Source organism: Loxodonta africana, chromosome 3, assembly GCF_030014295.1.
Source record: "Loxodonta africana isolate mLoxAfr1 chromosome 3, mLoxAfr1.hap2, whole genome shotgun sequence".
NCBI lineage: Eukaryota > Metazoa > Chordata > Mammalia > Proboscidea > Elephantidae > Loxodonta > Loxodonta africana.
Window position 1 is genome coordinate 42,519,397 of NC_087344.1, and position 23,168 is coordinate 42,542,564.

General features: G+C 42.1%; 1 protein-coding gene across 1 annotated transcript; it reads right to left on the reverse strand.

Moving 5' to 3' along the window:
- Positions 1 to 7,565: 7,565 nt before the first annotated feature.
- On the reverse strand, positions 7,566 to 22,178 carry ERRFI1 (ERBB receptor feedback inhibitor 1). Its single transcript, XM_064281193.1, has 4 exons — positions 22,026 to 22,178; positions 10,994 to 11,187; positions 10,808 to 10,884; positions 7,566 to 9,715 (listed from the first exon to the last, which is right to left on the reverse strand). The coding sequence occupies exons 2-4, from the start codon at positions 11,113 to 11,115 to the stop codon at positions 8,538 to 8,540; spliced, it is 1,377 nt and encodes a 458-aa protein (XP_064137263.1). The 5' UTR covers positions 11,116 to 11,187; positions 22,026 to 22,178; the 3' UTR covers positions 7,566 to 8,537.
- Between the last annotated feature and the right edge of the window lie 990 nt (positions 22,179 to 23,168).

The window sequence follows — 23,168 nt, forward strand, 5'->3', positions numbered from 1 at the left end:
GAACAAAACACTGCCCTTTCCATGAAGAAAGTAGTCCAATGTAATCAACCTGCCACCAGGTTGTTGGCTGATCATCCCTAGGAATAGTGCCATATTGGGGACTTAGTGTTGGCCTCTGCTGCTGGCAGATTGGGTACTCGGCAGTGGCTGTAACCAAGGTGGCCTTGGTGAGTGGAAGTCCATGTTGCTGAGCCCATGCATAATCTCCAACACTGCCACCATGGCCACTTTGTTCACGAGCTCCTTGGGCAATGATAGGAGTGGCTGGGGAAAGAGGATGACTGATTTCCACAGAACGTGTCATCCTATCCACTTGATTGTTAAACTCCTCTGCTGCTGAAGTCACCCTCTGATGAGCATTCACATGAGATGCAAATATCTTCATTTCTTTGGCCCATTCAGTGAGGTCTATCCATATGCCTCTTCCCTATACCACCTTGTCACCAGTTTTCAAATCATGTTCTTTCCAAGTCTCTGACCATCCAGCCAAACCACTGGCCACAGCCCATGAATCAGTATACAATTGCACATCTGGCCATCTCTTTTTCCGAGCAAAATGAACAACCAGGTGCACTGCTCGAAGTTCTGCCTACTGGAAGGATTTCCCTTCATCACTGGCCTTCAGGGAGGTACCAGAAAGGGGCTTCAGTGCTGCCACTGTCCGCTTTTGAGTGGTGGACATACGCAGAAACATTTGTAAACCAGGCACAAGTTTTTTCTTCGTCTGTCAGGTGATCACAAGGAACTCCCCATGAGGCCGTAAGTGCAGACTGGGAGAGGGAATGTAATGTGACTGGAGTGGAGCCCATGAGTATTTGGGCCACTTCCTCATGCAACTCACTTTTGCCTTCAGGTCTTGCTCGAGATCAATCTTGTATATACCCCTTCCATTTAATCATGGAGTGCTGCTGTGCACATTTGACTTTGTGACTCTGTGGGTCAGAGAATACAGTTCATGATGGGCAGCTCAGGCTGCATGGTGACTTGGTGGCCTGTGGTTTACTGTTCAGTCTCTATTAAGGCCCCGTAACAAGCCAAGAGCTGTTTCTGAAAAGGAGAGTAGTTATCTGCAGAGGATGGCAGGGCTTTGCTCCAACATCCTAAGGGTCTTCATGATGAGTCACCAATAGGGGCCTGCTAAAGACTGCAAACAGCATCTCTATCTGCCTATGACACTTCAAGCACTATCATATCAGCCAGATCATATGGCTCAAGTGGCAGAGTGGCTTGCATGGCAGTCTGAGCCTGTGGCAGAGCCTTCTCTTGTTCTGGACCCCACTGAAAACTAGCAGCTTTTCGAGTCACTTGATAAATAGGCTGGAGTAGCACACCCAAATGAGGGATATGTTGCCTTCAAAATCCAAAGAGGCCCACCAGGCATTGTGCCTCCTTTTGAGTTGTAGGAGGGGCCAGGTACAACAACTTACCCTTTACTTTAGAAGGAATAGCTCAACATGTCCCACGCCACTGGACCCGTGGAAATTTCACTGAGGTAGAAGGCACCTGAATTTTTGTTGTGTTAATTTTCCATCCTCTAACACACAAATGTCTTAACAATAAGTCTAGAAACATTGATACTTCTTCCTTACTAGGTCCAGTCATCATAATGGCATCAATGTAATGGACCAGTGTGACATCTTGTGGAAGGGAGAGTCGATCAAGGTCCCTGTGGTCTAAATTATGACATAGGGCTGAAGAGCTGATATACCTCTGAGGTAGGACACTGAAGGTGTATTGCTGGCCTTGCCAGCTGAAGGCAAACTACTTCTAGTTTTGCTTCAATACTGGAATTGAGAAAAAGGCACTGGCCAGATCAATAGCTGCAAACCAAGTACCAAGAGATGTATTAATTTGCTCAAGAAGTGAAACCATATCTGGAACAGCAGCTGCAAGGAGAGTCACAACCTGGTTAAATTTTCAATAATCCACTATCATTCTCCAAGTTTCATCTGGTTTTTGCATAGGCCAAATAGGCGAGTTGAATGGGGATGGCATGGATGGAATTGTGTCCCCCTAAAAAATATGTGTCAATTTAGTTAGGCCACGTGTGCTTGTCCTCCATTTCATGATTTTCCTAGGTATTATAAATCATGATCTCTGCCTGTGGTTAAAGAGGATTAGTGTGGGATGTAACACCCTTGTTCAGGCCACATTCCTGATCCAATGTAAAAGGATTTTCCCTGACAGACTGACTTGATTTGTAAACTTTCACTTAAAGCACAATAAAAAATTATATATATATAAAGGATTTTCCCTGCCTGCACCACCTTTTATCTCTAAAGAGATGAAAGGGAAGCAAGCAGAAAGTTGGGGACCTCAATACCACCAAGAAAGCAGCACCAGGAGTGGAGCACATCCTTTGGACCTGGGGTTCCTGTGCCTGAGAAGCTCCTCAATCATGGGAAGATTGCGGACAAGGTCCTTCCTCCAGAGCTGACGGAGAGACAAAGACTTCCCCTGGAGCCAACACCCTGAATTTGGACTTGTAACCTACTAGACTGTGAGAAAATAAATTTCTCTTTGTTAAAGCCATTCACTTCTGGTATTTCTATTTAGCAGCACTGGATGACTAAGACAAGGGACGTGGTGAGAATCACCACCCTTGCATCCTTCAAGTCCTTGATGGTGGCACTAATCTCTGCAATCCCTCCAGGAATATAGTATTACTTTTAGTTTACTATTTCCTAGGTAGGGACAGTTTTAATGGCTTCCACTTGGCTTCTCCTACCATAGTAGCCCTTACTCCACATGTCAGAAATCTAGTGTGGGGGTTCTGCCAGTTGCTGGGTATGTCTATTTCAATTATGCATTCTGGAACTGGGGAAACCATTACAGGATAGGTTTGGGGACCCACTGCACCCACTGAGCTTAACTGTTAACGCATTGCCATTGAGTCGCTTCCAACTCATAGCAACCCTGCAGGAAAGAGTAGAGCTTCCCCATAGTGAACAGCTGGTGGATTTGACCTACTGACCTTTTGGTTAGAAGCTGAGTTCTTAATCACTGCACCACCAGGGCTCCAGACCTGTGCTAAGACTCCTTAATAACCTGACCTCTGCATACACCTACTGTGACTGGTGGGCCACAGTGATGTTTTGGGTCTCCTGGAATTAGTGTCAATTTAGAGCCAGTGCCCAGTAATCCCCCAAAAGGCTGATTATTTCCTTTTCCCCAGTGAATAGTCACTCTTGTAAAAGGCCATAGATCCCTTTGGGGAAAGCTGGGACAAAGATTAACAGGATAAATTTTTGGCAGTGCAATGGGGTACTTCCTCAAGGCGACCCCACTCTGCCCTTCATTCAAGGGGTTGTGGGTCTGTAAAGTGGCTCAAGTCTGGGAATTGACTGAGGGGCCATGGCTCTCTATTCTGGAGATTCAAGTTAGACTGCCATTCACTTGACCTAGAATTCTCCCACTTATAGAGATCAAGTAAATATTTAGTAGATTTCCTGTCTATTTCACTCCTAGGGACACCACAACTAAGTAGGCAATGTCACAAGTCCATATGAGCCAGACTATTCTGATTACTCCTTTGACTATGCTGTCCATTTCAGGAACCATGCCAACCTTGTCTTTGTTGATTAAGTGCTGCCAACTTGGCCCCTTACCGCCACGGGGTCAATCATCAGCCCCATTAAAGCTGTCTTAATTCAGTTAGGGCAGTTCCCTCTGTCAAATCTGACTTACATGAGATAGCAATCACAGCAGTCTTCAAGGGTACTTGGGCTCCCTCCACAAATTTGTCCCTCACTGTTGTGGTAAAAGGTGTGTCCTCTGGGCACTCCATAAGGAAGTCTGTGTGTCTTACCTGATAAATTCACTCTAGCATGCCAGTTTCCCTAAGCCTTTGGATACCTTCTTCTACAGTATACTGAGGCAGGTCTGGCATTTAACTTGATTTAGTGTAGCTTAATCCACGCTTCAGTAAACCAGCCAAATAATCAGATCCTTTTCTAACCTCTTGGGCTGAAACATTGAATAGAGGATCTGTGCTTAGTGGGCCCATATCAATAAACTCAGACTGATCCAATTTTGTGTTCTTTGCATCATTAATAACCATTTCTACACATATTCCCCAGGTGTCTGTATATATTAGAAAAATCAACCATCTCTTTTGCAGTGTAGTGTAGTGCACCTTGTCCTGGGTCACACTGATTATGTGCCCATATGTCCCCATCCCAAGTTTCAGAATCCTGTTTCTTCCCAATCAGTACTGTCACTTTAACTTCAGACACCAATTGAGGTTGAGAATTCAACTGGCTTTGTAATTCAGCCACTCTAACGTTAAGTACCGAGAAGTGGGGGTGCTGCTGTAACAGACACTTAAAATGTGGAAGTAATTTTGGAATTGGGTGATGGGTAGAGGCTGGAAGAGTTTTAAGGGCTTCTTAGTCGTAAAAGCTTAGATTTCCTGGAAGAGATTGTTGTTGACATCAAAGGAATTCTGGTGACGGCACAGAGTGAAGAGAGCTAAAAATATTGTCTTAGAGAATACATATGGTGTCCGCAATAGAACATTGCTAGAAACGTGGACATTAGATGTGCTTCTCGTGAGGCTTTAAAAGGAAATGATGAACATGTGACTGGATAATGAAGGAAGGGTGATGCTTTTTATGCAGTGGCAAAGAACTTGAATTATGTTCAAATGTTTGGTGGAAGGTAGAACTTGTAAGTGATGAACCTGGATATTTGGCTCATGAGATTTCTAAGCAAGGTCTTAAAGGGGCTGCCTGGTTTTTCCTTTCTGCTTATAGTAAAATACAAGAGGAAAGAGATGGACTAAAAAATGTACTGGGCAAAATGGTAACAGAACTTAAAAGATTTGGAAAATTCCACTGTATAAACTAAGAACACATGTCCTAGAATGTTCACCAAGAACATTGCAATATGATCTTTTGTTAAAGAGACTGAGCCTGTGACTGATGGACCTAACCAACTACCATGTCCGAAAACCCATCAGCTTCGTCTGAAGGGGACAGAGAAATATGGAAGGAAAGAACACTGCCTCTTGGAATTCTACAGGCAGGAAACAGTCAAGAAACAGGCCAAAGGGGCTATACCTGTTCTTCAAGAAAAGAAAAGGACCATCCCTGGAGTGCCTTGGAGATCAACAGAACTGTTTAAAGGAGTGCCGGAAGAAGGGCCTTCTTGGTTTCAAAGAGTGGGGCCACAGCCTCCTAAGTATCAAAGAGTTGGATCTTCACCAACTCAGTTCCAGAATGCAGGGTTGTCTTTAAGGTGTGCCAGGGGGATGCGGCTGCCACGCCCGAGGGGTAGAAGAACGGGACTACCAGGGCTGAAGGGGTAGGATCGCCACTCAGACGGACTAGGAAAATGGAACCACCTAAAGCTGAGGGAGCAGAGTTGCTATTCCAGAGGGCTTGAAGGGCAGAACTGAAGTGAGGGCTAAGGGGCCTCCACCCAGAATCCAGAAAGCATGGCCAAAACCCAGAGTCTGATGGTCTCAAAGAGGGGATTATTTTCAGTTTTTGAGAACTAATGTAATTCATTATGTTGGGTTTTGGACTTCCTTGGTGCCTGTTACCTTCTTTCCCTCTAATTTCTCCCATTTGTAATGGAAATTTCTACCTTGGGCCAGTTCTACCACCGTACTTTGGAAACAGATCAACTATGTTCTAGATTTCACAGGTTCACAGATGAAGAGGAATTTTGCCCCAGGGTGGAATATACCTAAAGTCTTACCATATAAGTCTTAAGAGGATTGAGAAGATGAGATTTTAGACTTGGAGTTGATTTAAAGCTTTGGGGATGATATGATGGGTTGAATGTGTTTTGCATGGTGGAAGGACATGAATGGGGGGGCAAAGGGTGGAATATTATGGATTGAATTGTGTACCCCCAAAATACGTGTTGTAAATCCTAACCTCTATGCCTGTGGTTTTAATTCCATTTGGGAAGAGGTTGTCTGTTAACGAAGCGGGATTAGTAGTGCAGGGTTTGCAGAGTCAATCTCTTACAAGATATAAAATGAGCACATTAAGCACGTACAGGTAGGGGAAGATTGATGCCAAGCCACATGGTGATCTCCAAGGAACCAGGAAGCAGAAACTGGACAAGGACCTTCCTACAGAACTGACAGACAGAAAGCCTTCCCCTAAAACCAGTGCTCTGAATTCAGACTTCTAGCCTCCTGAGCTGTGAGAAAATAAATTTGTTTGTTAAAACCATCCACTTGTGGTATTTCTGTTATAGCAGCACTAGGTAACTAAGGCCCCCTTTACCAAAGTGAAAACTGAGGTAGAGATCTTAAGTAATCTGCTCAACACATAATTAAAGAGGTAGATTTGGCATTTCAACCCAGGTCAGTCTGATTTTGGAGGCCTTCCCTCTTAATTCTAGTGTGTCGGGCACAGTGCAGGGCAGGGCAGGTCCCCAGTTAAGGTTGCGTAGAGCTACTAGTATCATCACTGTGAAGCACTGGAACCCAGAGAGGTCAGTCCAGAGCACTAGGGTAGGCAGCAGGGCTTCAGCAACAGGACAGAGGGAAGTGAAGAGAACAGGATAAAGTGCCCTCATGATCAGCACCCCAGCTTCCTCTTCCATCTGAGGGCTGCTGGAAGCATATCTGGTTTGCCGTGGCCTCTGGAAGAGGTTAAGGCATTCCTTGGTGGTCTTCCATCAAAAGAAACAGTCTCCCAAAGGGCCCATAATAACCCAGACTTTGCCCTAAAACTCAGATTAAGTCAAATCTACACATCAAGTAAGTTTCTTCCATTATATTCTCCTTGTAGCAGACCCTCCTTCCCAGATTATAATTGTTTTGATAGTAACCTACCAGAAACAATTCAAGCTCTCTTTCTTAATCGTTAAAGGTAAAAACAAGCCCATTTCCACTGTACACTGCTTTAAACTAAATATAAAGTACTCAAATTATTTGTCATTTTAGGGAATGACCATGAATTTCAAGTGTATATTAAACTATGAAGACTCTACCCTTGGATTCTGAAATGGCAATATGTCAAATGACTTGAGACATTTTATAAGAGTTTAGTCAAGAAACATTATTAACGGTGTCATAAATAAGTATTGTAACTTTATTAAAATGAAAAGACAATATTCAAAATAATGCAACAAAACGAATAAAATCCTTTGTCCAATACTGTACACACAATGCAGAAATCAGTGCATTTTCTAAAGCATGTTTTAACCTTCATTTAGTTCATACTAAAATATAAAATAATAAGCTTTAAATAGCTCAAATTATCATTCAGCAGTTTAAACTGTAAACAGCTTGTTGAACTGTTAAAGAGAACATTGTAGTAATGTACCTCCATTAGTGAGCACCTCTCTTTTGTGCTTATCTATACAAGATAAATACATTAAAGCATATGAAAATATGAACACCAGCAAGGTGTCTCACTGAATCTAAGGGAAGCAGTGAAGCAGCTGCCTGGGAGAGTTTTAAAAGCAGGAAGATGCTGATGTGACCTCTGATATTAAGACATACTGTGCTATTGGTCAGAAGAAGTGTTTTACTTAAAAAAGCAAACAATCCCCAGGGAATACTGAATAGGAACCAGCAACACAAGGCCAGCTTGTGTTGTATTTGTTTATTAATACAGTCTAAAAAAAAACAAAAACAAAAAAACTCCACAACACACACCCCCACACAAAAACTCTCAGTCACAGAGCTAATTGCTTCACTATTGCTTAAAACTGATCCCCTCCACACTGGCAACTAGTCTGCCTTTCCACTTGAGTCTAGCGTACCCCACTGTCTCTGTCAGGCACAACTGCAACGTGCCATTTTACTGCGTGCGATAAAGCAGGAACTGTAAGGAAAAATGATTTACTAATTCTATTTTCATTTTTCAAAATGTGAGATGTACAGGTGATAACATGGTTTGCCAAATAAACTGTTACCCCCACCCATCAACAAAACACAAAACCTGAAGTTTTAGACCTTGGGGTGATTTTTAAATTTGGTAGGTACAGTCCTGGTCAAGAACGGACACCCTGCCATCCATGGAAAAGAGTGTTTGCAAAAATAAGTGAAACGAAAAATATAACAGGCCTAAAAGCCAGAAATCTTCAAACTTACTAAACAAAAATAATTTTTTTATGAATCTGATTCTAAACAATACTGTATTTTCTTCCATTTTGCTCAATTTTCAGTCTATCAAGAGTCATTTCTCCAGCTTGAGTTTTTATTATTCTGAATATATATTACTCTAAGATAGTAACTAACTGGTTAACCTGCAACTATCGTCTATGGTTATACCACAAGTTTATATAAAGGTATATAATGTATGCATATATAAAAGTTTTCCCATCCCTCCCTCCCCGCCATCACATCTTTAAATTATAGACTTGAATAGAGTTTTCTCCAACACTAACAAAATCAGGGATTCTCAACATAACAGCACCTCACACCTGCTCTAAACCTTTCTCTTTAAGACAGAGAGTTCAACTATTCTGCAATATAAAAGATTTTCCCGTGAACCTCAATCAGCTTGGAATATTGCTCGAGAACCATCTGTTCCTGTGTAACCTCTGCTGAGTCAGGACCCCAAAGTCTAAGGAGAAACCACATAGGATAAATGTTTGCGCTTCACGTGGCCCCCTATATCCATTTTTGTTTTGGAGTCCAGCTTTTCTGTGGCCGAAATGATACTGCAGTCAGCAGATAAGGGCTGGATTTGAGTGTTTGCTTCTTCTGCTTCTCTAAAAAATTTTTCATATTTGTCCAGGTATGGTGGTCTCTCAGGTAGTAGGTAATAATGTGTCGAACTAATCTTCTTTCCATTTTCGATAATGGGCAGAATGCAAGGAACCTTATTGGCAGATCCTTCACTGTTCTGTCTTTGTAGAGCTTTGCTACTGACGTACTTGGGATCAGGGGCAAAGCTCTGGGTAGGGGGCATGACCCCATTGAGGTAAGATGGAAGGCTTTTAGGACTTGGTGTGCGGGAGTTACTCCGTGACAAAGGTTCTCTTGGCGGTACTTTGGGAGGCCTGTCTTCATCACTGTAGGTACTAGAAGTAACTTCTGCTGACCATCTTCTATAATCTGGCTTTACTGGCCTTGGAGGTATGGGAACCCTGGGGGGAACCTCAGGTTTGTCTTCATCAGAGTTAGGAGAAGCTCTGTGTAAATAACTGGATATCCTTATGGCCGGCTTGTTAAAAGATCCTGCTGGTCCTGAATGAGATCTTCTCAGTCTTCGGTGGCTTTGAGATGGAGGAGGATTTGAATTTTGGATGCATCCATTTTGGTCAGATGCATGGTTGAGATCTTCAGTTGTTGAAACGGCAGGGGTATCAAAGTACGCATAATTGATCTGTCCACATCCACGGAAGCTTCGCCTGCCTGGAACACCATATTTGAAGTCAGAAAGTGTACAGTCTTCTAAAAGGAAGTCTGTGTCAGAGCTAGTTAGGAATTCTACCTCACAGTCTGTCTCATCCAGAGAGAGGTCTTCAGAGATTGGCAGTGGCGGAAGGGGCCTAGAACCCCGTTCACAAAGAGCTCCACAGGGGAAAAGGGAAGGTGAGTTTTTTATGGGGGTAAGTGGAGGAGTAGAAGCGCAAACCCCATTTACTGAAAGTTTCTTGAAACTACACGTAACTGGATCCTCTTCGAGTTGTCCCAAGTTTTCACTTGGAATAATAAGAGGAGGCAAGCTGGATTTCTGAGATGGACCATTTTCTGCAAAGCAGTGCCCATTCATCGGAGCAGATTTTGAAGTATGCCCTGGAATGAACAGAAGATTTTCATAAAAGATCAATATTCTGCTCCTCACTTGTGTGAGGTACAGCCTCAGTTACCTGTGCTTCTTTTGCTTTCTGCCTAAACTACTAGTGAAATACTTGACTGACGTGTCCCTGAGAACACTCAGGTAACAACCATAGGTGTAATTAGGGCCCAGAAGGCTGCTAATGCACATGATCTGGTTCAAAGGACAAATGATCTCTTCTGTCTCCCTTGGACATGTGCACGGTGCACACCCACACATCTTGGGCAAGTTTTGTGACGTGTGAAAAATTCACAGAAGGTGAACAGCATATAATTTACATGAATGCCATACTACGCCTGCTGTGCCGTTTAAGAGATGTGACAATACCAGGCATGCAGGACAGGAATGAGATAAGACAAGGTCCTTAACTGCCAGCACCATCACAATGCTGCAAGTGAACAGACTCATTTGCAATGTGTACAACCGGTAAGTAGCTCTTAACATAATGTTCACATTAAAAGTGTTACACACATACTTTAAAACCAAATCCATTGCCATCGAGTCGATTCTGACTCATAACGACCCTACGGCACAGAGTAGAACTGCCCCAGAGGGCTTCCAAGGAGCAGCTGGTGGCTTCAAACTGTCAGCCTCTTGGTTAGCAGCTACACTTTTAACCACCGCACCACCAGGGCTCCTATACACACTTTAAGTTTTTATAACCATTTATACTACTTTCATCTACCGCTTTCAAACATGCATTTGATACTAATAAGAAAGATTTGAGATTTTTGTCCGAGATTTCTAAAAGTGAAGTCTGGGATTAGAACTGAATTCTTGATTTTAAAAGATCATACTTCCACAAATAATTCTAGTTAGGAATCAATGACTCTGGCTAAAGGTAAAAAAAAAAGGTAGTGGGGTACAATAATTTGTGAAAAACGTGGTATCTTCTGAATCTTTTGCCACTAGGGGTCAGACTATTGTTGGAAATAGGTCAGGTTGTTTCCTCCTTTAAAAAATAATGCTGGAGGACACACTAATACTAATCCAGACTGCCAACTTCCTTTTCAAATGCTTAGGTTTGCTCAGATGTTCAGAATACATACCAATAGATGTTAGGTGCTCCTGGGCAGTCGAGTTCAGACTGTAGGCCATGGTTATTGGATCAATACTTAAAAAATTACTAAAAGGAAAAAACATCTTGGTCATAAACAAGTAGCAATCATATTATCCATCTCATTTGAACAGCAAAAATTTATACAGATTAGAGTGCCATTATATTCTTGACTTACTTTTCCAAAGCACTGCGACTGCCCCAGCAGGTCTTCATAGTCCCCAAGGCTTGGCCATTCGGTAGAAATCCAGTTTTTAATGGGGCTCTAATCTCCTGAGCAGCAACTCCTGCTGTTGACATTGTGCCTTATTCTGGGATGACTCCAAAGTTGTGAAGCCCAAGGATTTTTAGTCAACCAGTAGCTTTCATTCCCTAGAAGGGGTAGGGAGAAGAAGAGATGAATCAAGGAAACAATTTATAAATACCTCTTAAATCACAGCATAAATACCTAACTCTAGAGAATTAGAAGGGGTTGGATAGAAAAATTTCGTAAACTTACACTTAATTCTTACATTTTTACATTATGTAATTCTTCTCATAAGGGTACTTAAATGTAGACACTGAAAATAGTTTTCTTTTTTGGAGACACTAACACACAACTTCCAATGTTTCAGCAAAGTGAGAAGCAGACCTCTTCTTGCTGAGCCTGACAGTTGCACAACAAACCAAGCTCACCTGCCAAAGCACACAAACCTTTCTCTAACCTCCTACTAAACCAACCTTCCAATGTATGGTTGTACTGGGCGCAAAGCACAAGTGAATCTTCTTTTTCCCACGCTAAGAAAAAGTCATTTCAAAAATTATTGTACTTTATACTGCAGAACTAATATTCACTAAAACCCAACCCTTAAACAAGAGATTCTATAGTATTGGCACCTGATTACCACAGCACCTAGCATTTATTTGGATTCTGTACTTCAGGGTTGGCCATGGGAAGACAAATTCCCCAGTTATTACTTGTTCAAGAAAGAAATAGTTGTATTCGAAGACACTAATTTCCATTATCCTGTAAAAATCAAGTTCTGCAAGATTACTAGCTTCACCGGAAGCCTGGCAACAGCTTCCTCCCTCCCTCCCTTCTAAAGACAAACTTAAAGGTACATTCTTCACATTCTCCTTTGTGAAATGCCTAGTAATTCACGTCTTGCCTAGCTGCAAGGCATGGATTACAAAGGCTAAATAAATCTCTTTTAATTCAGTAGTTCCTAAACTTTAACAACCACCCCCCTCCCCTTGTCAAATGTTGTATGTCTGGAGTCTCCTTAGCCTCTTTTTAAATTTACTGTTTTAGCTAATTACTGAAATAAAGCAAATTTTCTTTCTTCATCTGTTATTTAATTAGCATCAATGGTTAGAATAAGGCCATCCCTTCTCGATAGACAGTCGTAGGTTTACTTACAATAAGTTTAGCTTTTCTTTTACGCCCTAGGACATTATATATCAACTCTCTGTATAACTGACTCCCTTTTTTGGGATCTGTACAGATACACTTTATCATATACTACTTTCTCATTCTCTCAACTGACATTTGTGCACCTAGGCACTATGCTAAGGACTGATACAAAGATGAATGAGACATGTTTGTTCCTCGGGAGGACCACAGATTTTTTTGTTTTTAATTTCTCGGCTAATTCACATCTATTGTTTACAAACCTGTCACCTCCTACTAGACTGTGAGCTCAAGAACAGAGGCTCTGTCCTAATCACCTTTAATCATCAGTACCTGGTGCTCAGCAAGTGAACATTTGTTGAGTGAATGAGTGTAGGATACCATCTAATTATTATCATCTCAACTGAGGAAACCCTGGTGGTGTAGTGGTTACATGCTACGGCTGCTAACCAAAGGGTCAGCAGTTCGAATCTACCAGGGGCTCCTTGGAAACTCTATGTGGCAGTTCTACTCTGTCCTATACTGTCGCTATGAGTAGGAATTGACTCGATGGCACGGGGTTTGGCTTTTTAACTGAGTGCCTACAACTGTGTAAGGCATAGGATTTCTTTAGCTAAAGATCTAAACCACACCGTCCGTGTTTATTGTTTACTTTTCCACGTAAAAAGGGAAAATAGGCCCCAAATGATTCTCTGATTTTTACTCTAAGTCAGCTGCTTTGATACATTAAGCAGAGGTTTTAAATTATTTGAAGGAGTCAAGCATTCTTTCTTTAATTCACAATTTCAAAAATATATGGTTGAGAAAAAGAGCCATTTAAAAAATCTAAATTATTGGGAGTTTTTTTTTAAGGGTTGGTTTTAGCTAATTACTGAAATAAAGCAAATGTTCTTTCTTCATCTGTTATTTACTTTACCTAAATCAAGTAAAGCTTTAAAAAATTTAGAAAACTTTTTTTTTTTAATTGCTAGCTCTCCCTTTGTGTACTTAACCCGGTGGTTTATCATGCTTTTTTTTTTTTAAGGATTCTACAAGCACTGGCAAGACTATAGGGAAAGTATCTGTGGTAACATAAAAATAAAAGGCAAGATAGGAAGAAGAATATGGTATTTAAGTAGTTTGAATGCACATGTTTGAAGATCGCTCATCCAGATTACAGGAAAATGCTGCGGGGGATTCTAGAGGCCCAACCCCCACCTGTCTGCAAGCCAACAAGTACTACTAGTAATTACTGTGTGTCAGCCTCCTAATGCCATCTAAATCTGAGCTTTCAACAGAAGGATTGTGTAACTATTGCCTCTTCTGAAATTGCCTTGCAATTCTAAACTTACATTTCAATGGTCACTTAAAATTATTTACATGTTCTAGAAAAAGTTATTTTTTAATCATTGTTTCTATCACCTACTTGTTAGCTTTCTGAAGAAAAAAATTTTTGTAGTATAAAAAGAATTGTGTTCACTAAGCCAGCTCACTTCTGACCACAATAGTGTCTTTGTGTATTCATAGAAGGTGACCTGCCTCTAAATTTCAATGGGGAATTGTGAATGGGCCATGTTATGAAACTGTCCGAACTTCCTACTTGCTTGCATGGGAGAAGTGAGGAGAGCAATATAATTGCATGCTCTCTTCTTTTTGGAAAACAACTTCAAACTCTAGACTTAAAAAGGGCAATGTGCCATAGGTTTGGAAGCAAACTTTTAAAATGTGTTCCTCAGATTGAAAACTGCGGGTACAAAGCCACCTGAAACTCTCTTATATCTCCCTCAAAACCCTGTAGCATTCTATATATATATATATATAAACATATACACACATACACAACTTGGAGAAAATTGCACCAAGTTGGTAAACCTCCAGTTTAAAACAAACACTTGCTCAACTCAAAGTTAACTAATGCTGCAGTGTTTCAAATTTCATCCGTTTCCTTCTAAATGTAAAACTAGCTCGGCCTTACAATTTATTAGGAAACAATTGCAAAAATAGACCTCCATGGGAAAATCAGAATCTGAAAAGTACAACATGGTATTCTGTTATGAAATGCAAAATGATGAAAGCTAATGTCCACCCAGGCGGCATGGTTTAGACCAGGATCCAAATAACCTTGGGCATCATAACTTTTCTAGAATCCATGATTAGTAATCTTTAGCCTTTTTACAGTGTGTGCAATTAAATACCAAGCCCAGATGGGAACCACCTTTTCCTGTTAGCATCGTTTTTTTTTTTTTTTTTAAATTGGGGGGGTGGGGGGAAGAGCCCCAAAGCTATTTGTTTCTCGAGGTTATCTTTTCATTATTTTCTCTCTACATAATCCGTCCTCAGAGTTTTAATCCACTTGTATAGCTTCAGCTATTTTTAGACAGCTCCAGAATCAATGACTCTCACCCTGGCTCAAGCTTCAACTTTGCATTTCCTATTGTCTGGTGATTATTTTTCCACTTGGATGGTCTCCTGGCATCTCAAACTCTACAAACCAAACGCCTTGTTTCACTTATTTCACCCCCCTCACCTCAAACCAGTCAGTCCGTGGTCTAAGAGGATCACACTTCAAAAAGGACCATTTTTAACCCAAGTCACAACCAATATACATTCAAATATCATTGCCCATTTCTACATGTTTCTCCAATCTACATTCCTGTCCATTCAACTGGCACCACTATGCTTTCAGTCTGAAAACATCCAACCCATCCTGCATACCAGGATCAGACCAATATTCCTAAACTACAGCTCAAACTAAGATCGTCCGCTGCTCAAAAATGTTCAAAGGCTCCTAGGGACATTAAAAACTCCTTGGCCTGGCATTTAAGGCCTCCACATCATGGTCCTAATCTACCTTTTTCTAGCTTTTGTTGTTAGGTGCCCTTGAGTCATTTCCAACTCAGCAAGCCCATGTACAATAGAATGAAACACTGCCTGGTCCTGTGCCATTCTCACAATTGTTGCTATGTCTGAGCTCATTGTTGCAGCCACTGTGTCAATTCATCTCATTCAGGGGCTTCCTCTTTGTTGCTAACCTTCTACTTTACCAAGCATGATGTCCTTCTCCAGGGACGGATCCCTCCTGATAACATTTCCAAAGTACACAAGGTGAAGTGTCTCACCATCCCCGCCTCGAAGGAGCATTGTGGCTGTACTTCAGCTGTGCTTCTTCCAAGACAGATTTGTTTGTTCTGGTAGTCCATGGTATATTCCATATTCTTCACCTTCTCTTTCTCTTACCTTCTCTTTTCCCCTGATCTGTTAGAATACTATTTATCCTTTAAGGCCATCTCTTATGCTACCTTCTCTGTGAACCCCTTCCCTACTATGAAAAATCAGAGCAGTGTGTTTCTATGTCCTGTGTTCTTATTTGCCTCCCATCCTCCAAATCTTCTAGAGGACAGGACTGATGTCTGACTTATGTTTTTTCCCTGTAGATCCTGGCATCATTAGTTCCTAATACTTGTTAAAGGGGCATTGAGAAAATATCCTTCTCCTTTAAAAAAAAAAGGTAATTACTGGGGAAAAAACAAAGGTTTTTAAGGAATAAACATTTGCTGGAGTGATGAGATTGCCCAATAATAATGTAGCAAGTTTAGGATATGTAACACGCCAAAAAACTTTTATTAATTTCCAAAATCCAAAGTGGACAGTTTGCAGACTGGTAAAACTTACAGGTTTAAATGGCTAACAATGTAACTTTCTAAATTGGTTTCTGTTACTGTATATTTATTTGAAGCCAATGGACAGTGCTTTCTGAAAACTGAATTTTTTTACTTACCCACGATTCCCTGGATTACAATACACCTACAGTGTTTTTGCAGCTAAATTTAAGGTCACTTTCCTTAAAAAAAAAGTTACACCAAAAGCACACTGCACATTCTCTATTAAGGTAAAATCATATGCCTTTAGCTTGAGGATAGTGTCTTTGAAACTATTTTAAAAAAACCAGGCTGCCTTAAGACAGTAACCTAGATATGCTTACCTTGCCACCAGATCTCATTAATAAATCTCAGGAGAAATTCACAAGAGGAGGAGGGGCACATTTTTGTCATACAACTCATCCAGTTCTGCCCAGTGCTTCCTTATTTAAGAGTGTGATGTAATTTCCTTCTTTCAATCTGGTTTTAGAACCTGATTTCTGTTTATTCAGAGTGATAAATCATCTTTTCAGCTGCATTTAACAATTACCTATATAACTATTTTCATACCCAGAGAGATACAGGGTAACTACATTTAGAGCCAAATTTATAAAAAAAAAAGATTTAGGAACAAGACAAATTCCATGATTTTAGAAACCCTCAACTATACCAATGTCTGCGTATTTACCTTCATTTAAAAATGTATCTAAAATAATCACCTTTGGGAAAAATACAAAAACACAAAAACCTACCAATTTTATGAGTGTCTAAATTTTTAAATCACTAGTGGCCAAGCTTTTGATACAATGAACATTCAGCTTAGCTGTTTTATATAATTTAAATTTTTATTAGTAATCTGAGAAAATTACTAGTTTTATATCCATCTAATATACTCAGTGTTGATGGTGTTATGTTATCTGATTTTGTTTACAGAAAGCAAAAGGACAATTTGCAGTTTCTTCAAAAACAAAGGCCATAATTCAGGATTTTTCTCAGATTTCATTTTAATAGGCTGTGATTTGAGGGCAGGGTAGGAAGGGGGGGGCAAGTTGAGAAAATTTCCTTCAGTAAACTGCTGCCATGGAAAGCATGCATAGCCTTTCAATTAAAAGCACAGAGGACATTTACAGTTTTTATATTAAGTTAATAAAATAATTAAAATACTTCTGCATGAACTCGAGCTAAAGTTGGTTTCAGTGAATAAAATACAGTTCAATGTGGCGAAGATGAACATTTTGTCGTGTTTGTAGCGCCGTTCCTCACAAGCTCTTAAACACGCCTAGCACATAATGGCCCACTTGTATGTGGTGAAAATTGAGGCAACAAGGAAAATAATTTATCTAAGTAGACTGGGGGAAGAAAAAGCTGAAAGCCAAAACTAAATCTCCAGACAGTCAAAAATCAAAGCTAAATGATACAATTTCTTAAATAATTTTGAATGCTTTTAAGCTAACTATTTGAAGAAATGGCAGGCTAAAGAAAAACCTATTTGTTCAACTATCATAGCATCATCAAGTCTTTCCATTCACTTGGTGTCCTATGCTTTCAGTGTGACAGCAGAAAAGCGTAACAGGAAAATATTCTTTCGTCCTTTGTACTTTCCACATAGAACACTACAATCAGTCAATACGTATACATACACACAGAGAAGGAAAAATATTATTCCTTTTTGACATACACATAATTGATTTCTAATTGTAAAATATAAGTGTATTCTACTTCAATCTTAATGATGACAAGCACAATGGTTTAAGGATGGGAAGAGAGTTTTTAAAATTTCAGATTTATTTAACATGCATTTAACTCACCCAGTGAATGACCCCAGATTGTGACAATGAATACAAAGCCAGTAAGAAACCTGATGGCACAACGGTTAAGTGCTCAGCTGCTTGAACCCACTCAGCGGCTACGAAGGAGAAAGACCTGGTGATCTGCTTCCGTAAAGATTACAGCCAAGAAAACCTATGGGGCACTTCTACTCTGTTCACATGGGGTTGCTATGAGTTGGAAACAGAAACCAACTCCAAGGCACGTAAGGACAACAAAAACATAGAACGATGGCTAACACTCATTGGATACTTATCCTGCCAGACATGAAGCGCTTTATGTGTATTAACTTATTTAATCTTCTCAACAATCCTAGGAGGGGGCTGTTACTGGTATTACCCTCATTTACAGATGACGAGCTTGAGGCACAGAAAGTTATTTAGTCAATATAAATAGCTGATGAGTGGTGGCTCCAGGATTAAAACCAGGGAGTTTGGCCTCGAAGTCCACTCTTCGCCATCGTACTACATTGCCTCTTTGGGCTCCTGCTCTTTAAACTGATGGGATAAGATGTGATCTAATACAATGCTCAACTTTTAAGGATAGCTCAGATATACTTTTTCAGGGGGATTTACTGCTTCGTAGTAGTTTGGGTGACCCTTAGCCTACTAAAGTTCCTGTTTTACTTCAACTCCCTCAAATTCTCCTATAAAAGTTATTAATTGTAGATTTGGCCTATGGATCCTCTAAAAAGGTCTAGGCATTAATTTTACATTCTATGACCACTTCAGACAATTTGGTTGTAGCCCTCAATCTTTAATGGTACACTGAAGCCCTACCACAATATAACCATTACAACATGGTATCTGCTATAACACAGGGCTGTGTTTATTGTAAAAAGGGGTTACTGCATATACCCGACGGGCCTCCTTTTAATATAGTCCTATAGCATGGCTCCCAATGATGCCATTATAATCTGGCTCTGTTGTAAAATCCGGAATTTAATAATAGAATACCTTTTATTTGTAAAGCACTCTACCAATTACAAAGCACTTTCTTACACATTATCTCACTTGATCCTCAAAACATCCCTGTAAAAAGAGGCAGGGATTATAATCTCCATCTCGCAGATGAGGAAATGAAGTGAGGTCAAACATGCGCCTCACTGTGAGCAGAAAGGCTCTCCCAGCTCTTCTGCCCCTACAGTCCAGCATTTTCCCACACCTCACTGCCTTTCCTTTCTAAATATCTTCATTTAGGTAACAACCTCATTTCTCCTCCTAGATTCCTGTTCATAAATGGGGACACGAAAGCAAAGGACTGCTAGGAGAAATGCTCAAGACCTGAGTGCAAGTCAGTTGCAGAGACAGGAAAAGAAACTGAGTGTAGCTTCCAAATTGTTATAGGGCAAAGATGAATTTATTCTTTTCACAAATATTTATCAAGTACTTTTACTCTGGACTACATGGTATGCTAGGTGGGGAGGGGGGAGGGAAAGAGAGACAATAAATAAGCAAACAAGTTCAAATTGTGAGAACTTCCAAGGAAATGAGCAGGGTACAGTAACAGGATAAGAAGGTAGTGGAGAACCTATTTACAAAAGTGACCAGGGAAGGCCTTTCTGAGGAGGTGACTTTTTCAACAGAAATCTAAAGGAAGAAAAAAAGGAAGCCATGAGAAGTTAGGTGAACAGCATTCCACGCAAAGGTAATAGTATTTTTTGTTTGTTTTTAAACAACCTCTAACTAATCAAGTTTCACACTCTCTGGGTATTTAATAAGAGCTTTTGGATGTCTTCTAATCCTTACCTTTCTACTGTTTCCTTGGTTAATCTGTAATGTTTTGTTGAATCATGGCCCTTTAGAGTTGACAAGGATCCTAATTTATGTGGCCACAGTCACATATTTTAAAGGTATTAACTGAGGCCTGGAACACTGCAACTTACTCAAGGTCTTTTAGTAACACTGCCCAATTTTATTGTATAAGGAATTTCAACAAAGACTCCAAATCTCAGAATTTTTTTCCCCCTTCTGAAATCTGAATCCCCTACAAACTTTTCTATACCTTAAAATTAATTCTCTCTTAAGTGAGTAACTCACATTCAGGACTCAAACTCACCCATTTTATCTACCTTTACAAAAAATGTGTTTATACGGTGTGAATAATGCCAGAATACCACAATTGGACTGTGTTTATCTAGCGAGCTACTCATTAACTTTTATAAAGTAGAGCCAAACACCAGCACCAAAGGATGCTAAATGGACCCTGATGATGAGGTACCTATTCAAATTTATTTAGATTAAGAGCAGAGTTGTTTCTCTGGTAGAGGGAGCCTGAGCCGTTCAAATTCCTGGAATTACCCTTGGCACCACCTTTTCCCTCCTCTGCTCACCTTTCTAAAGCAACCTGATGGTATGTAGACAATCAGGTCAGTTTCAAGCATGTTAGATTGCACCTGTAATTTAGGCAACTTGCTTTTAAAAGCTACCATTACTATTAGCAGAAAGGAAGTATTACCTGGTTCAACTTCTGAGAAGCAGCAGTTAAGAATTCTTTCACACAAAAACTCAAGTCTACAGTATAATTAGATCTCACAAAAAAGAGTGACCAGTATCTACTGTGAATCAAAAGCAGGAAAACACTTCATTAAAACAGTAATTTCACCTGTCAAAAAAACATGAATAATTCAGTCATAAAAAAATTGAACAGTTTTGCTTTCCAACTTTTATGAGGGACTGGTCCAATCCTGCAGAGCCTTAAAATGTAAAATATGCTTTCGTGCAGTTATTTATCAACCATCAACTACGTGCAAGGCTGCAGAAGACCGCAGCTGTACAAGGCAGAGTTCCTGCCCTTAAGGAGTTTACAATCTATTTGTTAAGTTATAAACTCTTAGTCCAAGACTTCTATCCTCTGTTAGCTAGTGTACACTGGAATACACAGCTGAAAGTAAACTTCTGTATTAAGTGACAAGTGGCAAAATAGTATCTTAAGTCTTATATTCATTTCCCTTCAGATTTGTTAATACCTGAAAAAGAGCTTGGTTGCTAACACACTGGTAACCATTCATAGTCAGCCTGTTAAAGAGTAATCAGCTTCTTTTATTTTAGTCCTAGCAAAATTTGGCCACTTGCTCTATTAAGTACCTAGCCTTAAAACTGTATAATCACAGAACGTAAAAAAAAAAAAAAAAATGCAGTTAAAAAAAAAAAACCAACATTAGATAATGGTGAGCTTAGATGTTTCAGTGTCAACAAATGCAACACCCACTGTGTTTAGAGCAGATTTATAAAGCACAACACTTAGAACACTTGTTCTCCAGTAGAAAGAAAGAAAAAAAAAAAAGCATTTTAACCTCACCTTTCTTCACCCCTGACAGTTGCCTAGAAACCAGTCCTGCCCTACCTGTGTTGCAGGTGTACCTAAAGTCACCAACACATCTCTTTTAAAGCTACAGTCTCTTCTGACTACACTTAAGTTTATGACTAACAATCTATTCATATTTTTATCAGGCAGGAGCCTGGTTTCTTTCAAGCAATGATGAAATCCTAATAAAGACTTAGCAAGCACCAATACAGCACCAATCATGGTTATGGAGTCATCTAATTTGTACAAACCTGCGATATCCAAATAAATATATATACACACGAGAAGTACCCAATAAACGTTCACGTTTTGAATACATCATTCTGCAGTCCCTTTTGAACCAGGATTTAGGACGTTCAGAGCAACGAATTATGCTCAAAGGGAGAGAACAGGCCATGGAACTAGTCAGGAGAATTTAAAAAATACTGACTGGGAATTACCATGGTGGCAAGGAGATAAAGCAAAGGACAGAGCAGAGACTACCGGATTAACTGAGAATCAGAATTGGTACCAACCACGGGCAGCGATTATTACCGAGCCTCCCCCCACCCCCCGAGCTTTCAGGACAGGATTTAGGGAGCAAACAGTGTGGAATAGGGTAATACAGCCCCGATTAAAAAAAAAGGGCGGGGGGGGGACGACACAAAGCTGGCCATCGCCCACCCAGCAGCCCCGCGAGGCAGGCTCCGAAGCGAGGACCCCGAGGTGGCCCCCCAACCCTTCTCTGCAGGCTGGTCCAGGGCGCCCGGGTGCACGGCTCTGGCAAGGCAGGGGCGGCACACGACCACGGCGGGCGACAGGGGAGTAGGCAGGCGCCGGGCACTCCCCCGCACACCGGCCGGGGTCGCCCCCAGGCCCCGGCACCGGGAGAAGCGCCGTCAGTGCGGGGCAGCCCCTTCCTGCCTCCCTCGGTCCGTCCGCCCCCGAGAAGACTCGGCGTTTGCGGCGACCCTTTCGTCCTGGGGTCCGCCCTGCGGCGCCTAGACCCCGGCGCCCACCGCAGGCAGCTCCGACCCGGCGCAGCACGGCGCCACCCTCCCCGCCCCCTCTCGGCCCGCCAGGCCCCTTACCCCGGCGGAGCGCGGCTGCCCCACGGCGCCCTGCCGCGCATGTCCGTCCCGGCTGGCTCAGCGCCGCGGGCTCAAGGGCCCAGACATCGCGCAGGCGCCTCTCCGCACGCCTCGCCTGCTCTCCCGCTCGCTGTGACTACTTCGCACTCGGCCGCCGTCGCCGCCGTCGCCGCCGCCGCCCCTATATAGCCTGTGGGGAGAACGGTGACGTCGCCACACAGCGCCCCACCTCCCCCGCGGAGCCAATCCTGGACGCGAGCCTCTTAAAGGGGCGATGCCGCGGCTGAAGGCGTTTGCTTGGGGCCCAGTAGGGCGTCGCGCGGGCCCTGTGGAGAAGCGGCCTTTGTTTTTGGCAAAGTTTTTGTGGGCCGAGTGAGACGTCGTAATCTCACCTCCGCCGAATCCGAACGACAGCTGCCTAGCCCCGGGAAACCCCTTTACGATGACTTTTCCTCAGAAGTCTGCAGCCAGCCCAGTCTGAGCTGCGGTTCCAAAAACGGCACCCTGCGTCGTCTGGCGCGGAATTTCCCCTACTTTCCAGCCCTAGGGAGGCCTTTGTGTGCCCTCCCCTTCCATGAGCAACCTCAGCTGGGCAGGCCGCGGAAACCCGGAGAAAGCGAGGGGAGTCGTCCCGGCTTGGTGTGCAAGACAAGGCTTCGCGGGCCGCACCGAGGGAGGCACCGTGAGGGCCGAGGACGCCACGCCGGCGAGGCCCCGGGCCTGTGGGGTTGCCGGGCCTATTGTGTGCGTCCCCTGACAGAACGTTCGAGAATCAGTCGAGGCCAAACCTCAGGTCCCGTTCCACCTGGCCCTGCTTGCCTTCCATGGGCTTCCAGGAGGAGTAGCCCCAGTCCCCACGCCCGCCCCCCCGGAGTTCGCAGTCTGCTGTTTACTTTTCCGACCCACGCCGGTCTCGATGGCCGTTGGCCACTCGCCATCGGGGAGCCACTGATGCCCAAGGACGAAACACCAGCCAGCCGCGGAGGAGACTCTCAGGACGCCGGTGATGCAACTTAGGCTTATAGTTTAACCGTAAAATAAATACTACAAATGATAACAAACCATGAGTAACCAAAGTAAGAAAAAAAGCAAACAGACAGAAACCCTCCAGTTTTATCCAGAACAAATCCCCTTAGCTGGCCC

Bases quoted from the DNA above. Each gene is read 5' to 3' on its own strand.
- ERRFI1 (XM_064281193.1), bottom strand. From the start codon at position 11,115: ATGTCAACAGCAGGAGTTGCTGCTCAGGAGATTAGAGCCCCATTAAAA. The intron at 10,885-10,993 runs GTAAGTCAAGAA...TTTTCCTTTTAG, and splicing joins AGTCGCAGTGCTTTGGAAAA to TAATTTTTTAAGTATTGATC. The intron at 9,716-10,807 runs GTATGTATTCTG...TGTTCATTCCAG, and splicing joins GGAGCACCTAACATCTATTG to GGCATACTTCAAAATCTGCT.